At 36.1% G+C, this 19,283-nt stretch overlaps 1 protein-coding gene across 3 annotated transcripts in view; it reads left to right on the top strand.

Moving 5' to 3' along the window:
* Positions 1 to 19,283, top strand: part of Col11a1 (collagen type XI alpha 1 chain) — a 214,391-nt gene that overhangs the window by 137,067 nt on the left and 58,041 nt on the right. For all 3 annotated transcript variants that reach the window (XM_060392852.1, XM_060392851.1, XM_060392850.1), the window contains 9 exons: positions 881 to 934; positions 2,538 to 2,645; positions 3,015 to 3,104; positions 3,939 to 3,992; positions 8,487 to 8,594; positions 14,232 to 14,339; positions 15,052 to 15,105; positions 17,288 to 17,341; positions 17,779 to 17,886. In XM_060392852.1, the coding sequence (XP_060248835.1) occupies positions 881 to 934; positions 2,538 to 2,645; positions 3,015 to 3,104; positions 3,939 to 3,992; positions 8,487 to 8,594; positions 14,232 to 14,339; positions 15,052 to 15,105; positions 17,288 to 17,341; positions 17,779 to 17,886 (738 nt within the window). The remainder of the gene's footprint in view (positions 1 to 880; positions 935 to 2,537; positions 2,646 to 3,014; positions 3,105 to 3,938; positions 3,993 to 8,486; positions 8,595 to 14,231; positions 14,340 to 15,051; positions 15,106 to 17,287; positions 17,342 to 17,778; positions 17,887 to 19,283) is intronic.

Here is a 19,283-nt window from a genome sequence, read left to right as displayed (position 1 = left end):
AATGTACTTCCTTTCTCTGTAATATGGATAAACTTCCTGCAATAATAAATATTCAGATTTACTTACCTATAATTTTAGTATAAATAATTAAATTGTAATCTTCCTTAAGTCATCATCCAAACAAGAGTGACCTCTTTCATTTGTTATATTTGTCTTCTGCTTTGTTTTTTCATACTGTTTCCCTAGTTTACTTATTAAAAATACCAAAAACACTATTTGCTTTTATTTTTCCTCCAGTTTTTTTATCTGTTTTTTCAACTTAAAATGTTAATTAAGTGGCTTGAGAAAGGAATATGTCAGAATAAAAGCACATGGAAAGGTTAATTCATGTACCTGGAGAAATACAGATACCAGAATATATTGCCAAAACCTGATTCATTGCTCACATCAATCAATTTATTTTCACAATTAATAATCACATAATTGTATCAATACTCTTCTTAAGAAGAGTATTATCTTTACATATGTATTTTATATTTTCCTTTATGAGATGGTTAGGAGTTTATGTATAGAGAACCAGTTAACTATTCTGAATAATATAGAAATTCTTCACATATCTATCAACATTGCTTGATTAAAATTCTATATGTTGCTGGATGTGGTTGAACAGTGATATGAATACAGTTTTATTCCATCTTCATTTTATGTCCCAGTGTTTTATTTCACTGAAAGTAAAAGTACCTTGTAATGTGAAAAAAAATGAAAATAGAATATTTTGGACATTTCTACAAAATTAATACATTATCTCATGACATTTGAAAAGAATAAAATTTAGCCCAAATGAGATTTTTATTTATCATGTTATCCAATTAGTTTGCAGAATTCTAATTTTTTCTTTATTCTGCTTATAGCGTTTTATATATTTTACTTTGCTTTTAAGGGATTTCAAGGCAAAACAGGTCCCCCTGGGCCAGGAGGTGTGGTTGGACCACAGGTATGTGTCTGTGTCTTTATTCTTCTATCAAATTTCATGTTTTTGTTTATGTTTTCTTTTTTCTAAGCTGTCTTAAATTTTTTCATTTAAAACAAAGTAACTTATTTTTTTTTTTAGTTTTTTTCCTTTTTACTTATTATTTATTTATTTATTCACTTTGTATCCCAGCTATAGCCCCTTCCCAATTCCACCATTCTTCCCTCTTCTCCTCTCAGGCCCCTCCCCAAGTCCACAGATAGGGGAGGTCCTCCTCTCCTTCCATCTGACACTAGCCTATCAAGTCTCATCAGGACTGGCTGCATTGTCTTCCTCTGTGGCCTAGTAAAGCTGCCCCCTTCCCTTAGGGGAAGGTGATCAAAGAGCCAGCTGCTGAGTTCATATAAGAGACAGCCCCTAAATGGCAGGAAAACACTCAAAGAAGTGCTCAAAATCCTTGGTCATCAGGGAAATGGAAATCTAAAAGATCCTGAGATTTCACCTTACACCCATCAGAATAGCTAAGATCAAAAATTCAAGTGGCAACACATGCTGGAGAGGATATGGAGAAAAGGGAACTCTCCTCCACTGCTGGTGGGAATGTAAACTTATTATTGTTTGGTTTAAAACAAAAGTCCAGTGACATCCAGACTGGCTTTGAACTCCTTATGTAGCTCAGAGTAACTTTGTGGAAAAAATGTTTCCACATTATTAATAGGGTAAAGAGTTTCAGTAATTACAGACAAGGAAACTTAAACCCGGAAACATATGCAAAAAGTGGGACACATGTGTTCTTTACCCTCTTCCAGAACAAAGAAATGTTGTATTTTTAGATATTTGTATATTTAGACACAGGGGATGGGATTCCTCCTTCAACTGCAGTAAAAATGTGTTCTAACTTATGTCTCACCTGCTGGAATTGTTCTCAGTATCTTTTTTAACTTAAACTGTTCATTTTTCTGTGGCAACAGAGGGCCACTGAACACTATCATACCCCAGCTTTACAGGACCCATGGATGACTGACATCTCCCCTCAGCCCTTTCTTTAACTTAAGGCAGCTGGCTGTGTTCTAGGAACCCTTACCTTCACACCTTAGGATTGGTCAAATGATTATGAATTAAATATCTGTAGGTAGGTGCCCAGGTCAGGGGAAATGCTACAAAACAGCTTCATTTGTTTGAGGTGCCAGGGACTTCCATTTATTTTCAAGAAGTGAGTTTTTGCTTGAGTACCCACCAGAGTGGCATCAGAGCATCTATATGTAAAGCTGATTCCACATCTTATATAAAAAGAGGAATAAGATAAAACTGCCGTCAGTAACACAGAGTTTTAAAGAGTGGTTGGGCTGGACTCCCTCTGAAGTGATTCTAGTGTTGGAAAAGGAATTATCCTTGCATACTTCATACAGTTCCCTGGCGCATCTGGCTGGTCTCACCAAGACCACAGTCAACTTTTCAAAAACTTGCCAAATGCACTCCTTTCATTAACTTCTAGGAAGTGTTTTTTATTTTTGGGGGGCATCATAAAAATGAAGAGTAATCTCATGAAGGAGAATAATCTTTACTTTCTATTTATTTGAACAAAATGAAAGGACACCCGTAATATGGCTTTGCTTGTCTGATTTAGGGACCGACTGGTGAAACTGGTCCAATAGGTGAACGTGGGCATCCTGGCCCTCCTGGTCCTCCGGGTGAGCAAGGACTTCCTGGTGCTGCAGGAAAAGAAGGTGCAAAGGTACAACAAGCCCTTGGACATTCACTTACTGAAAGCTTCTACGGACTCCTCATCACCAACCACTGGTGTTCTATGCTTTTCCATACTACGCAATGTCAGAACAATATTCTACGGAGATATTTACTGTGAAGTGATTATTATTTCAACAGATTACTAAATAAAGACAAAAGAATCATTTAATTCACCATAACACCCCAATTTGTGTATACCCATACGTGTAGCTATCATGTATGCATGGCACTCCTAAAGACAGCCTATTAATTAAATGATATTCAAGTTCTACATACAAATTTCCTTTCTCGCTGTTCTGTTCTTAGAAAACTGTGTAGGAATTAACACTTTGATGATGCCATGTGTCATGTCTCTCAGGGTGACCCAGGCCCTCAAGGTATCTCAGGGAAAGATGGACCAGCAGGAATACGTGGCTTCCCAGGTGAAAGAGGCCTTCCTGGAGCCCAGGTACACGCAACATACATGTCAAGCTTGGGTGAAAGTTTTTCTCAGAAGGTTCTTTGTCTTTCTTTCTTTCTCTCTTTCTTTCTTTCCTTCTTTCTTTCTTTGTCTTTCTTTCTCTCTTTCTTTCTTTCTTTCTTTGTCTTTCTTTCTTTCTTTGTCTTTCTTTCTTTCTTTGTCTTTCTTTGTCTTTCTTTCTTTCTTTGTCTTTCTTTCTCTTTCTTTCTTTCTTTCTTTCTTTCTTTCTTTCTTTCTTTCTTTCTTTCTTTCTTTCTTATCTTTGTTTGCTTCTTCTTATGCAGGAGGTCTCTTTGAGAGAGGGTAGCCCTGGCTGTCCTGGACTCACTTTGGAGACCAGGCTGACCTCCATCTGACTGCCACTTCCTCTCTAAGTGCTAAAATTAAATGTGTGTTCCACCAGGCTCTTTTCTATGTTCTTAGCTTGAGAGTCATGAGTAAATAAGAGATTATATATATATATATATATATATATATATATATATGATGTAGATATATGTATATATCATACATATGATATATATCATATATATGTATATATCATATATATGTATATATATAATTTATGCATTTCATTCCTTTTTAATTCCTTTTTATTTACTCTTTCATTTATTTTACATTCCAAGGATGTCCCCTGTCTCCTCTCCTCCTAGTTCCCACCCTCTCCTCTCCCCCTTCCCTCTCCTTGTACCTGCATGTGTTTGTTTCAGAAAATTCTTTATATTATCTCCATTACGTCAATCATGCATTGCCTATTTAAAGTCAGTTTATAAGGATTCCATTGCTTTGTTTTTTGTTTTTTGTTTTTTTTTCACTTTTTAGGGTGCGCCTGGACTGAAAGGAGGAGAAGGACCCCAGGGCCCACAGGGTCCAGTTGTAAGTATGATGATAACAGATAACCGTGTTATTCAGAGCTGCAAATTACTGCTCTTCTGCCATTACCCTCATGCTGTGATCCCGTGGTGTGTGGGAGAGAAGATAAACATGTGTCAATCAAAGCACTTGGTGCCTGCTTCTTGCTAATTGCAGTCACTAATGAGTGCAGAAGCAGAAGTGTTTAGGAGGTTGGGAAGATTGCTCTAGCAAGAGATAAGGAACTGTCTTATCGCTTTCTGTTTTCAGTGAAATAAATCAGAATTATAAGCAAAAGAAAGTCATCAACAGAAAAAAAAAAAAACCCTGGAGAGGTTGTGATTTAAATTTGTTTTCTTATTCAGTCTTTCATTTAATAATCATAAAATAAGCTTCAATTTCAATACACCATATTCTTTCTGATTTAAGTGCTTAATAAGACTTGAATTTTTCAGTGATATAAAAATATCAAATAGAAATGAAAACTAATGTCATTTCGTGTGCTAGTAGTGACTGTCACAGAACTACGTAGCATTATGAAATAACGAGCAAGTATCAGTTTAGCCTTACTTTTATTTCTGAAGACATGTGAGAACTCTGCAGAGTAAGAGAGACCATAGCTCTTGAGGTTTTTATGCCGCCTTTGTTCTCAGCAACGCCCTGAAGTATGAAGTATAGGAAGTACACCACATACGATGCCATAGTTAGAAGCCTTTTCCCATGTGATAAACAGACATTTTGTTACATCTCTTTTTAACTTCCATCCAGTGAAATTTGCAGCCGTGTCAATCACCTTCAGAATTACTTCCCTTATACCTTCTTCTCCATTTCTTCTACCATTTCCTTTGTTTAGTCATTCTCTTCCTAACAATGTTTTAACTCTTCTTTTTCATTCAGCTACCCATCCTTTAGCACTTCTTTTTTCCATTGGTATCAGAATATGGATTTAATATGCTTCCTTATGTATGCCATCATCTTATAGAATCATTCTTGTGGATCCACACTGCCTTCAAAATCAACTCATGATCATGGCTGACAAATCACCTTCATATTGTGGTCCTAATAAAAATGATCTTCCCACATCATTATTCTTATTGCCCTTTAATTCTCTGCTATGTGATGCCTGGCACCCTCATGTTATTCAAATCCTTGTGGTCTTTGAGAGCATTATACAATTGTAATTTACCAACCTGTAACTCAGTTCCAGGGGATTCACCACCCTCTTGTGGCCTTTGAAGTCATTGCTGAATTCATATGCACAAACCCACAGCACACACTCAAAATCTGTTGTTTTTTTTTTTTTATATGAAAACCCCAAACATTCTATTTTACCATTAAAGACTCAGGAGCCAAACGCTGGATGAAAACCTGCTAGCTCAGAGAGGCTGAGAAAACACCCAGCTGATCTTCCTTCTCAGCTCAGGTCTGGAGCTGGAGGGCAAAAAAATAAATAAAAGGATCACTAGCTCAACTGACAACCCAGGAGGAAAGGCCAAGGGCTTGCTAGCTCAAACCCCTGAAAAGCCAGGGAGCTGAGGAGCTGAAGCCAAAGTTAAAGGCAGAGCTTAAGCTAAAAGCCCTTTCTGCTTCTCCATGCTCTCCTAAGAGCCCCTCCACTCAAAGTCCTCTTACTCTTTAATCCCTGCCACCTGGTTTCTTGCTCTGCCTCCTGACCTAGATTTAACTTTATTAAATCCTGTGTACAGAAATAATTTGGATTAAAGGGTTGTGCTAGGGCTGGGTGAACCCACATCATCATCACTTGCTTACAATAAACAGAAAGTTCTTGGATTAAAGGTGTTTTATAGGACTCAAACACACCAACCAACCAATCAAACAAACAAACAAAAAAACAGTGTTTTACAGTTCACAATTTTGGGGATCACAATGGGATCAAATATCCTGCAACAAAAACACACACAAATTTAAAGATAAAAATCTTTTTTAAAAATAGCACTTAAAAATACAGTATGAATATTAGCAAAAGCTTCCCTCTGTTTTTAATGAATTTAAAAATTATGTATATTTTATTTACTGACTCTTAGGGATTGTTGTTGTTCTTAGAGTGGTAGAACGTCCTCTAAATAGAGAAAGCATATGGGAGGAAGGAAACAAGAGGTTCCTAAAGTGTGTTCCCAATACTCTACAGCTTGCAGTGCACATCTTTATTCCATCAGTATTAATTTTTCTTTTATTGAAAAAAACTTCAATATTTAGATTATATTTTTTCCTTTGTGGATTATTTCTTTTTACCATTTCTTCAATAGCTTACATGTTTCTTGACATAATTATTTTTTCTTCTTGCTTTTCACTTCTTTATTCTTGAGAGATTTGTTTCTACTGTATTTTCATTATTTTTCAGATGAGATAACAGAGATTTTAAAATAATGGCACTGATAACCATTGATCATGTGTTCCACTTCTCAAGAACAAAGCTGATAAAATCAAGGAGGATTGGTCTGTATAAGGAGATAGTGGTCATGACCAGTGACAAAATAGTGTAACATAGTAAAAAAAAAAAAAAAAAAAAAAAAAAAAAAACTTAAGGTTTAATGCTATAATTTCTAGTAACATTTAATATTTCATCTGAACTTATATTTTATGTGATTTAAAGTATTTTGTTAGGAGTGTGACTATGATTTCATAGTATTATAATGAAGGTCCCCTTAAAAGATGGAAATACAGTTTTACACACACACACACACACACACACACACACACACATCCACACATCTTTGGATCATAAGTCATAAGGAATTGCCTGTGTTTTTTGTTTTTCCTCAGTGGGCTCCGCTTACACTGAAGGCTGATGAGATGATTTATCTATCTTCTGCTCTTTTATGCTTTACAAAATCTCCCTTGAATATGAAACAAGCAAGGAAAGTAACTGATAATATATGTTCTTTTGTATCCTCTTCTGTATAAAGGTTAGGGAAAAAGTCCTTATCCTTACTGGTCCAAGAATATAACCAATGCCAGGGCTTCTCCTTTTGTTACCAATACAAGAACTATAAGAAGATGTTGCCATATTTAAGGGTAGGGGTTGCAGAAGAGGGGGGCTCAGAACACAGAAGAAAGAAATTGAGTAGAAGGCTTAAATGTCACATTGTGAAAAGCATATTCTCTTTTTAAATTTAGAAATGTATGAAAATATATTTTCTATGGTGGCTGATATTTAGTATGAGACTTTGTTAGTAGGAGGAAAGAAAAAGAAACAACCATTGTGAATAAAAACTGCAAGGTCCATTGCTATTAAATTAAAAATTACAAAAATGATAGTTCTGTTTGGGGGGGCATTTTTTGAGGGGGGGCTTGTTTTTTGTTTTTTTTTCTGCGTGTTATTTCTACTTAAACATTTTTGATACATTACCATCACTGTCAAGACACAAAAACCCAATAATGCTATGTGGAATAAATTGTCCCCTACCTATCAAAGTAACCTTAGTGGCACAATAGAGCATACTAATCTTTGAGGACTCTTTCCAACTTTCAGTTTTTTAACTACTGAAAGGTATATGTCTTTTAAGTAGAGAGCTGCCCAGACGTAATTTTCTAAAATCAGTTGTAATCCTGTTGTCAGATAAGAATTTTCTAAAGATTTTTGGGTACATCATAATACTAAATATTTCAAGAACCGGACAACAGACTATTTCTGCTCCTACTTCATTGGTGAGAGTTCTCATACTCTTAATAACAAGACCAGTGTTAGGTAGAGAAACAAGATAAATTTACCAGTTCTTTCTGAGCAAAATTTCCAAAGTCTGCGCTAATGATTAGCAACTTTACTATATAAAGTGTATTTTTGAACATGTAAGCTCAACTTTTGGATTTAGAAAGTAAAATATTTAGAAACTTTGAATTAAGACCAGAAAGCACTTCAGGCAGTAACAATCCTTCATGATACAAGAAGAAAACTATGCAAGGTTCAATACCGGATACGTATTTTATACAACATTGCATACCTTTGTGAACTCAGGTTTTCAAAGCTACCATCTCAGAAACTACAACTTTAGCATACTTTTCATTTCACCAGAATTTTCTAATGTCAACACCTCTAGTTGAATCTGTAATTAGAACTTCACCATTCATGCGGTGGGTGTAGCTACTTCTTCTTCTTCCTCTTCTTCTTCTTCTTCTTTATTATTATTATTATTATTATTATTATTATCATTTAATTAAACTACATTACAATGCTGGGCAATAGTTGTTCTATCTTAATCCTCCAAGTCGCATAGTTTCCTACCATTCAGATTTTACCCATTATATTTGCTTTTAGTGATATCTTAGGTCTGGTCCATCAAATGCTTTCATATAGGTAATACCAATAAGGATAAAAGTTAATTTAGGTATAGAACTTTAAATTTGTCAAGATAGCTACTTCTTTGAGTTATTAAAATTCTCTCAAATTTAGCTTGACTTTTTTTTTACTAGTTATGTTTTTATTGTTAAATAAATCATTCTCACGGCACCGTCTGTTTTCACTATTAATATCAAGATATCCTCATTCTTGTGTTCTAGGGCTCTCCGGGAGAGCGGGGCTCGGCAGGCACAGCAGGCCCAATTGGTTTGCCAGGGCGTCCAGGCCCCCAGGGCCCCCCTGGTCCAGCTGGAGAAAAAGGTGCTCCTGTAAGTAATGCTGAGAGAAAATATATGACACTGCCAGCCAGCACACATGATTACTTTTTATTTGAGAATATTAGCTCTTCATACCTCACTGCATTCTCCCTGCCTATGTGCCTGGCATATGAAGACAGCTCCTTGTATTCTTACAATGGAAAAAACTTTGAAATTCAATTAAACAACATGGCATTTTCTCACAAGTTATGAAGCCCTGATACCTGCAAGGGAGTGCAATGTTATTAAGTTAAAAGGCTTCTAATTTTGCTCATTTAGAAAGCAAAATGAGAGTTTTGATTAAACTGTATATACCTTACTGCTGTAAATTAAAAAAAAAAAAAAGTGAACTTTTTACACCTCTTGGAATACAGCTTCCATCTCAGATATTTCTGTGGCTCATAAATGTACCCCGCAGGGCACCTTTGAGCTTCTCATGTGATCTGAGTTTTGTTCTGTGGTGAGTGAGATGGGAAACATCTGGTTATTTCATGCCATGTTTATTAGAATTAAAAATTTTGTTTCTAAATTACTGTAGACTTCATTCTTTCATTAGGTTTTTTTTTTTCCTTAATTTGGTCGTATTCAATTTTATAAAGCATATGCTCATCCTTCAAGATGAACCCACACACTAATTTAGTCAGTGTGGATTAAAAGGTGTGATGATACACATAAAATAGAAGTAAACACTTTTTCCTGTAAGGTATGAGTTTGAACTTATAATTCAAAATATTGCCATCAGTTAGTTACTGTCTTTGGTTTTAGAAATAAAATTACACTCATTGTCCATGAAGATTTTTTCATTACCCTGTACCGATATTTAAGTGCTTCAGGCTTTTCTTTCTTTTTTTTTCCCAACCAACGCAGTCTTTTTTTTTTTTTTTATGTGTCTTGTTCATCATTTCTTTAGCAACAAGCACTCATACAAAGTATCTTCTGAAAACGGGGAAAATGTGTTTTATATACATTGCATTGCACAGCCTTCCCCCGACCCATTTTTTTTCCCATTGAAACCTAATCTCAGAAAGCAGTAAAACAAGGGAATCTGTATAGAAAGAAAAACCGAAACAAGCAAACAAAACAAATTTGCTTCGGGCTTTTCAATCCTGTGATAGAATACCACACTGGATAATTGAAAATGAATAGTAATATACCGATCCATGGTATAGAAGCTGAGAAATCCAAAATTAAGTGTCTTCATTTCAGGAAGCCCTTGTTGTTATACTCTTCTATGACAAGGGAAGTCTGAGAGAGAGTGTCCAAAACCCTTTTATATCTGTTTACATTTGTGATAATGAACCCAACCCATTTCTAATGTCATTAATTTCTCTTTGCTCTCATGGACCAATCACCTCTCATTTGGCCCCACCTTCTAATCATTGTGTAGACAGTGTCTCCTTCAACATGCTTTTGGAGGAACACTTTGAGACCACGGTAGTCCTGCTAATTTTTTTGTTTGTTTGTTTGTTTGTAATTTAATTAGAAAGTTCAGAGGAACCTTGACACTGTTGGATATAACTTTTGTTTTTATAAAAAAATGCATATTGTATACTTTTGCTGAGAATTTTTCTAAGACCATATGTTTTACACTCTATTGTTCACTGGGAAGAGATAGAGGAAATGGGCTCAGTGTCTTTGATTCTAGCTAATTAAGAAATGTAGGCCATCCAAAACTTGTGCAGCGAAGGGTGAATACAGATAAAAGGGACTCTGTTACTTTGCAGACAAATTGAAAGTTGTAAGTTCTAGGATGATAATGTATTCAATCCCTTGATTTAAATTGAATACATATTTGATTTATAAAGTAAAATGCTGAATCTAATATAAAGTTAAAAAAGCACGTTCCAGTATTTTAAAAAATTAATTTAGAGAGAAAGATGAAAAATTATTTAAGAATTAAAGGCCCTACAAGTTTTGACAGTTGGTGATATCACGGCGAGTGGGACCAGGAAATCCTTACTCAGCTACGCTCCCTCATTTCTCCGCACCTACAGCTACAGATATTCATACTATTTTACTTTATGTTCATCACATAGTCGCCGGTGGACAATGAGTAAGCTAGTTTATTCAGGAAGATGTCAGCTTGCTTACATTATCGGCATGTCTTTCGGGCAGTGATCAACTTCCCACAAATATCCATGGAAAAGCCGTCTAAAGCCACAGGGAAGTGTTGGCCAAAATAGTTACTACATTTTCTGTTTTCCTACTTTCAAATATAATATAAGTTTTAGCCTGTGTGAAAAATGCCACACAATTCCCAGAAGATAAGGTTCACATGGAGTAGAAGTCAAGATAGATAATGTGGAAGTCAAGGTTATAGTTCACTTCCCCAACCACCCAGCACTCTGAAACAGCATGAATGGAAAACAAAATCTAAAACTATATAGAATACATATTTATAATGATAATTGGCTGAAAAATTATCTCCAAATTATCAGTCAGATTAGTGTCTCTTGGAGTTGGGATTGGAAAGGGAAGATAAACCTCTTCCAACTGATCATTTGGGGAGAAATATTTTGATTGGGAGACAGATTCTTTAAAAAAGTACGATTTGTGTAGATGAATGCCACCTCTCTGCATTATGGAGTAGTGCTGTTAATTATGTGACTTTTGATAGTACAGCTATACTAATGTGAGATAAAGATAATCTGAAACAAAGTGAGGTCAATCAATGCATTATCTAAAAGTGAATTAAACAATAGGAGCCAGGGATTTCAGGGAAAACTAGTTCCAAATATTTTTCTATAATAGAAAGATGTATTTTATAATCGTAGAATGATGAGGGCAGACTGCAAACCTGTGGTGACATTTGGAATAACAGTTTTAAATCCAAAGCATTTTATTCTCACTTGATGCAATGCTGAGAAAGAATAGAGAGATCAAGACTCAAGTCATAGCAACTCAACATGGATATTAGTTGTGAAAGATTTATTTAAAACATTAATTAAAGTAGACCAGTAGTGATGAAGTCATGTAGGTATACTTAGCTCTATGAGCACACACAGATAAAGAGGGTGAGAGGGATGGAGAGTATCCCGTCTGCAAGAGACAAGGAAGAGTACTCTTGTTGAATGTTTTAAAAGGATAACGAAAGCTGGATAAAAACCAAAACAAAGTGGAAAACTTGTATCTGACCCTTTGGACAACTATATCCTCAAACAAAGGGAAGTGGATTATTAAGTTGCATAGCCTGTGCATGTGGCTTATCTCAGGTGAGCAGTGAATCTCAAGAAGTTTCTAATACCATGAATACATTTGTTTATTTCTTATGAAAATAAGATAAATGAGAAGGGAAGAATTAAAAAAAAAAAAAACAGTTAATGGAAGCAGCTGAAGTTGAAGTCGGATAGGCTGTTGATTTTTAGCCAAGCAGCACTGAGTTGAGGCTTAGCTCTCTCATTTATTTAATACGTAATTATGATTAAGTTCTTAACATCAAAGCCTATTTCCCCCTGTGTGAAAATAAGATAGAAGTCTGAAGACAATGTGCAGTTACAGTTGTGAAGCATCAGAGAGAACTGTGGTGTTTCCACTAAACAACCATCACTGTCACAATAGTCATCATCAAGTGATCCAGACTGTGATAAAGATAGATGAAACATTGACCATAAGAAACATATTTGAGCATTTGAGTGAACAGAGATGAAGTGTAGAAACTGTGGTAAAAATCAAATTGTGTAAATTTAGCAACAAAGCAGTAACAAAAGTTACATTTGTAGCAGAGCTACTTTGTTCCTCTTATTAAATGTCTTTGGGTCCCAGTAGGAACTAGGTCAAGGTAGTGACTTTAGTTCCATTTCCTATTTGTGTGATAAAATACCCCGACTAAAGCAGCTTTCAGGAGAAAGGGTTTATTTTAACTCTCAGTTCAAAGCCCAAGTGATCATAGTATGGAAATCAAGACAGCAAGAGCTTGAGGCAACTGATCACTTTACATCTTTATTAAAAGCAGAGAACAAAGATGAATGCTTGCTTACTGCTTAGTTATCTTTCTCAGTCTTTTGACAGTCTAGAATGCACAAACTCAGGAATGGTGTCAGCCACGGTGGGCAAGTATTGCCACCTCAATTAATGTCATCAAGACCATCCCCACAGACATACCCAGAGCCTTCTCCTAGGTAATTCTAAGTTTTGTAGGCAAGCAGTTATAACCAAGCTTCACAGTGGAGCAAATGCTCACTGCAAGGAATGATAACTAAATAAATTCACCCAATGATGTAAGTAGTGTGACCTGACTGGCTCCTCTCTGGAGAAGCGAAGTGGAAAGAAGGGCAAGACAAAGGAGGGTGTGAAGGCAGCAAGTCATTTCAGTAGCTCAGCGACAGAACACAAATATTTGACAAGAGGTTTCAATGAATAAGAAAAATGAAATGGCCTTAGAAAGTAAATTAGGTGATGATCAGAAAGTAGCATGGTTCCTACCAAGGTGGGTCTTGGTTTGATACCAAGCACTACCAAACTATTTTTATTGTTGTTTTGTTTTGTTTTGTTGGTTTAGTTGTTTGGTTGTTTTTTGTTCTTTTGAGACAGGGTTTCTCTGTGTAATAGATCCCTGGCTGTCCTGGACTCATTTTGTAGACCAGGCTGGTCTCAAACTCAAAGATATATGCCTACCAATTACTCCAGAGTTCTGGGATTAAAGGCATGTGTCACTCACCCAGCCCACAAACTATTGTTTTAAAGAGGTATCTAGAGACAAAAAAAAAAAAAAAAAAAAAAAAAAAAAACACAAAAAAAAAAAAAAACAAAAAAAAAAACCCAAACAAGCCATAAACGTACATGAGTATAAAGGGTCAGGAGACTGTGAGGGTGAGTGGGTGATAGAAAGGCAATACTATTTCCTGTAGCTTCTTATTTAATGCAACAAATACAATCAAGAACATTGCCTTCTTGCAAAGCTGATTGGAATTCTAGCATTGGAAAATACATTTTTATTTTAAAGCCTGAAGCATACTTCTTATGGCAATTGAGGTTGTTTTTATTATCAAATCTATAACTTTTCATTGTACATAAGTTTACAAGTAGAATAATGATGCTACTGTAAGAGGGGCACAAATGCAAACAAAGAGATGGAGAAAGCCGTCACATGTGGTTTGGCATCAGAAAAAGCAGACGTGGATTAAAATACCTAAACTCATAGAATCCACAAAACACCTGTAAAAAATGGGAACTAGCTGCATATAAAGCATAACATAAAGTTTTATGTACATTTGAGGCTAATATCTGCTCAACAGCTACCTCATTAGTGCCGTGAAGACAAGGTGTAGGCTCAGAGGGTTTCCACAGACGTCTGATTTGCAACGATTTGTTTGGGAAAAAAAAATATTTTTTTAAAAGTATTTCTTTTCTCAGCTGCATCTAATAAATTTAATAGAGTGTAGCCAGAGACTGATAAATTATTAAAAGAGACATAAGTTTTTCTGGCATTACTAGTTACCTATAGAGTGAGCTTGATTGTTTCTGTTGGCTGTTCATAGCTTGCAATTTGTTTCCCAGAAGGATTAAACACTATCTTTTGGCATGTGTAGGTGTGAGCATTTGTGTGTTCGCATACCCTTGGGCACGCTTGTGCATGTGTGTTTAGTTTTGAAACCATGTAGAACCTTTATGGATTTCTTACAGTAACTTAACAATGTGTTTTTAATACAGGGAGAAAAGGGTCCCCAAGGTCCTGCAGGTAGAGATGGTGTCCAAGGCCCTGTGGGTCTCCCAGGGCCTGCTGGGCCTGCTGGCTCTCCTGGAGAAGATGGAGACAAGGTTGGTGTTATTGTTCGTGTTAGTGTATCCTATTAAAGAATGTTAAGTGTTTTTTTAGGAACTATCCAATCAATCAAAATTAAATTCTAAGTGGGAGAGTTGTGGTTTTATTTTTTAAAATTTTTATATCTTTTATGGGTTCAAAAGTATTATTTCAGAAGGAACATGTCCTCCATAAAACAGCATATTTCATAGAAACATAAAATATGAGACCAATAGTTTCATATTTTTAAAAATTATATTTCTTTTTTTTCTTAAAGTACTGTAAATTGAAATAATTATTAGTCCATGTTTAGTCCCGATAATTTATGCTATGGGAATAGTCCACAGTCACATTATTAATCCTTTTTACCAACATATAAGTAATTGTTCTCAACTTTTTTATATAAAATGTAGGATTTTGTTATTTCAAGTTAGTTTCTAATTTTATTGTAATTGTAAAAATTTTGTAAAATAATATTCTTATAGTCTTGGAGAATTTGGAGAGAAAAAGTGGTTTTGATTATCATTTGCTTATTTGTATGTACGTCAATGTATGTATTGGTCAGTTACAGAACACCAGAGTCAAAGAGAGCTTTTACATTGAAACCATGTTTTTTAAATACTTGCATGTAATTGAGTTAAAGGTGAAATGTTAGAATTTGATGATAATAATGAGATTGCAGATATGATAATTTGGCGATGAGCTTTAACATACATCTTTCAAACACAGGGTGAAATTGGTGAACCAGGCCAAAAGGGCAGCAAAGGTGACAAAGGCGAAAACGTGAGTTCCTTACAACTTGGCAAGGGGGGCGAGGGGGCACCATTCCCTTAATCCATGACGAGGATATTTTTTTCATAGTAACATTTAGCTGAAACAGATTATTTTTTTTTTCAGGGTAGTTGTTACAGTGTGAATTCAAATGGAAATACCATAGAAAGCAAAGGAACTTTTATCCCAATATGTGGTATAAGGGCTTGGGGAGATGCCTTAGCTCAGGAAGCAAGGACACTTGTTGCTTTAGCATGCAGACCTATCCCTGCGTCATGAGATCCCTAAACAATGCAGAGCCCCTGTACATCAGCAGAGGCCAGGGTTCTGAGAGCATATTACTCAACGGAATATGTCAAAGAATGGTAGAATAGGACCTCTTTCCTCTGCCCTTCACCTATGCAAATGTGCTTGTAGCATGCATAGAGCACACACATACAAACACTCACAAAATAAGTTAAATGCGGATGTGTTTATGTATATGTACATATGCATTTACACACCATAAAGGTTCTAATTGTTTTCTATTTACTGGAGCCCGGATAGGACAGCGTGTATTTGCAAAGCTGAATTTTTTTTTTCTACAATGACAAATATCGGTTAAATTTCAGAATCACACAAATCCTTAGGTGGACAGGAGAGAATTTATGTAAATTTTGACATCGTACACTTCAGAATCACAGTCCGTCATCAAAGGTTGTCAGAGCAGGACCTTAAGGCAGGGGCCTGGAAGAGGATGCTGGTGCAGAGGCCGAGGAGAAGTGCTGCATACTGGCCTGCTCCTCATGGATTCCTCAGCCTGCTTTATTACACCATTCAATACCAGAGGCTGAATGGTAGCACGCCCCCTCCCGGCGGAACCTTTCCACTTCAATCATTTATCAAAAAAAAAAAAAATGTCACACAGGCTTGCACAATCACAACCTGGTCGGGACGTTTTTTTCAACTGATGTTTCCTCTTTTCTTGTGACACCAGCTTGTGGTGAGGTGACAGGAGAGTTAAAAGAACAATACCTGACGCTGCTTATGCAAAGCTTGATTAGTTAATGCATGTGTTCTTACGCATGGCTGACCCATAATACCCAATGGAACCTATTATTCAAAATAGTTCTGTGCACTTAAATATGGAACACATGGGTATATGTAGAAATTCTTGAACTTCTTATATCAATGTATTTTAAGTATAGCATCTTAGAATCCTGTTGATTATTTATTTATTACAATTTATTCACTTTGTATCCCTGCTGCAGCCCCCTCCCTCGTCTCCTCCCAGTCCCACCCACCCTTCCTCTTCTTCCCCTATGCCCTTTCCCTAGTCCCCTGATAAGAGAGCACCTCCTCCCCTTCTCTGACCCTAGCTTATCAGGTCTCATCAAGGCTGGCTCTATCATCTTCCTCTGTGGTCTGGCAAGGCTGCACCCCCAGGAGGAGGTGATCAAGGAGTTGTCCACTGAGTTCATGTCAGAGACACTTCTGTACCCCTTACTAAGAAACCCACTTGGAAACTGAGCAGCCTACTGTCTTCCTCTGAGCAGGGGGACTAGGTCCTTTCCAGGCAAGGTCCTTGGTTGGAGGATTGGTCTCTGTAGGTCCCCCTGGGTCCAGGATTTTTGGTTCTGTTTGTCTCCTTGTGAAATTGCTGTCCCTTCCAGGTATTTCTATCTCTTTCTTCTCCCATAAAGTTATAGGCACTCTGTCCTGTTGATAATTTAAACAACAACAACAAAAATCCTTATTTTTTAATCCAGTTCATAATCTAGTGACTATATATATATATATATATATATATATATATATAGTAACTGTAGAAATCTAATTTTTAAAAATGTTTAAAAATGTAAGTCTTGAAATTGGCTTAGGTTAGTGGGAAAATCTTCTTAGAAATCTAGACCATTCATATGGGAATCATTTTAGAGTTTGGATAAATACCAATTTAAACTTGACATACATAAACATGATATACAAAGTATTAGTCTGCAGGAATTTAAAAAATTATGTTTGCTTTAGTAATTATAAAGCCATATAAATACTGTCTTTTTATTTTCAAAGGGGTGTAGAGATGCTTAATAGGCCTTGGTCAGCCATTGTGTGTTTAGAGGGGTTGTGTGTGTGTGTGTGGGGGGGGTGTTTCTTTCAATTTAGTTGATACCTTTTAAGTCTGAATTTAAGATTTCTGATTTGTATTTCACTTCAGGGTCCTCCTGGTCCCCCAGGTCTTCAAGGACCTGTTGGTGCTCCTGGAATTGCCGTAAGTATTCACTCATCTTTGTTCCACCAATTTAGCTTGCTGATTAAATTTATGAACTGTCAGTTATAAATCTAGTAATACTGTGCAGTAATAAGTTTATTTGTATGCTAAACAGTGAGTCACATTTAAGTGACCCAATATAACTGGCTGTATTTTTTTTAATGTTGCACCATTTGAATAAGAACCAGAGGAATGTCATTTAATATCTCGTAAATGTGTATATTATTTGTCTCCTGGACCATTTTTACCTTATTTCATGTGATGAGCAAATGAAAATCAACTAAACTTCAGAAACAAAGAAAACATGTGAATGCAATGGAAATTGAGTCTCCTTTGTCATTATTTGGTAGATCCGATTTGAACAGAATAGCAATGGCTGCGTGTTTATGTATCATAAGGTTTTCTCCAATACTGATTAGTAATTTCTTTTTCTATAGGGAGGTGATGGTGAGGCAGGTCCCCGAGGACAACAGGGAATGTTTGGACAAAAAGGTGATGAGGGTGCAAGAGGTTTTCCAGGACCTCCGGGACCCATAGGTCTTCAGGTAAGAAGGCTCCGCATGATTTTGACTGACTTCTAACTCTAGACTTTCAAAAGCAGAGAAATAAAGCATCCTTTCTGCTTTCCGTGTAACAATGAGTGCTGTGCCCACTGAGTGCAGTATGTGTGTGTGTGTGTGTGTGTGTGTGTGTGTGTGTGTGTGAAAGAGAGGGAATAAATCAGTACTTCTTGTTCATTAGAAATTATGATCATACAGTTGAATATGCATCTGCTTGTTTTCTGTTTCTGACACTTCCGACTGTACCTTGATTGCCATTTTGCTTTAAAAAGTGAACCAGAGTCTTGTAGCTGTAATACTTAAAAGAAGCTATTTCAAAGAGTCCTTCAGAGGAATTAGTATTTCTGATGAGTAACAATATTTAAAAGAATTTGAAGTAGCAGACTGACTTCAGCAGCATTATAAAAAAATAGGCAAAATAAGTAGATAGTAGTTCAAAGGAAATAGCTTAAAGGTTAATTTTATAGTTTATGAAATGTATTTGAAAAAATAAATATTAAACTGAAAAACACTAAAGGGCAGAATACTTCTATGCCAAATTTGTCATAAACTTCTCATGCAGAGCATTGCATTGTACCCAATTCATCCTCCCAGTTATTTTGCTCTTTCCACTTCATGACTATTGGTCTCTGCAAACATTCGAAGCACCTGTCTATCTTCTTTGACTTGACTATTACTGCCTATTGCTTCTCTGATGATAGCTTGGTTTTAAATGACATTCATGTACTATATGGATATTAATTTTGTCACACTAGTAATTTTTCTAAACAAGAACAATCTGAATGACAATACCTAAAATTTTGTGACGTTGTAGAATATTATATAAAAGTGAGATAAATATATATGTAATTTTTATGTTTAGAAATAAAATCACACAGATATTGATTTTTAATACTAAATATCTTATGATAATATTGTGTTGCAGTATTTTGATGTAGTTTTAAATTACAATATAAATATTATTGAAACATAGCCAGTGAAGATTTACTTGTGAACATGTTATTTTTTTAATTAAATTTTTATTTTTTATATTAATTACAGTTTATTTACTTTGTATCCCAGCCATAATCCCTTCCTCATTCCCTCCCAATTCCACCCTCCCTCCCTCATTTCCTCCCTGCCCCTTTCCAAGTCCACTGATTGAGGAGGACCTCCTCCCCTTCCACTGACCCTAGCTTATCAGGTCTCACCAAGACTGGCTGCAATGTCCTCCTCTGTGGCCTACCTAGGCTGCTCCTCCCACGGGGGGTAGGGAGGTCAAAAAGCTAGCCACAGAATTCATGACAGAGACAGTGCCTGTTCCCCTTACTAGAGAACCCACTTGGATACTGAGCTGCCATGGGCTACTTCCGAGCAGGGGCTCTAGATATAACTATGCATGG

This window comes from Meriones unguiculatus, chromosome 10 (assembly GCF_030254825.1).
Source record: "Meriones unguiculatus strain TT.TT164.6M chromosome 10, Bangor_MerUng_6.1, whole genome shotgun sequence".
Lineage (NCBI taxonomy): Eukaryota > Metazoa > Chordata > Mammalia > Rodentia > Muridae > Meriones > Meriones unguiculatus.
Note: the sequence above shows the minus strand (reverse complement) of the source record. Positions and strands in the feature narration are given on the sequence as shown.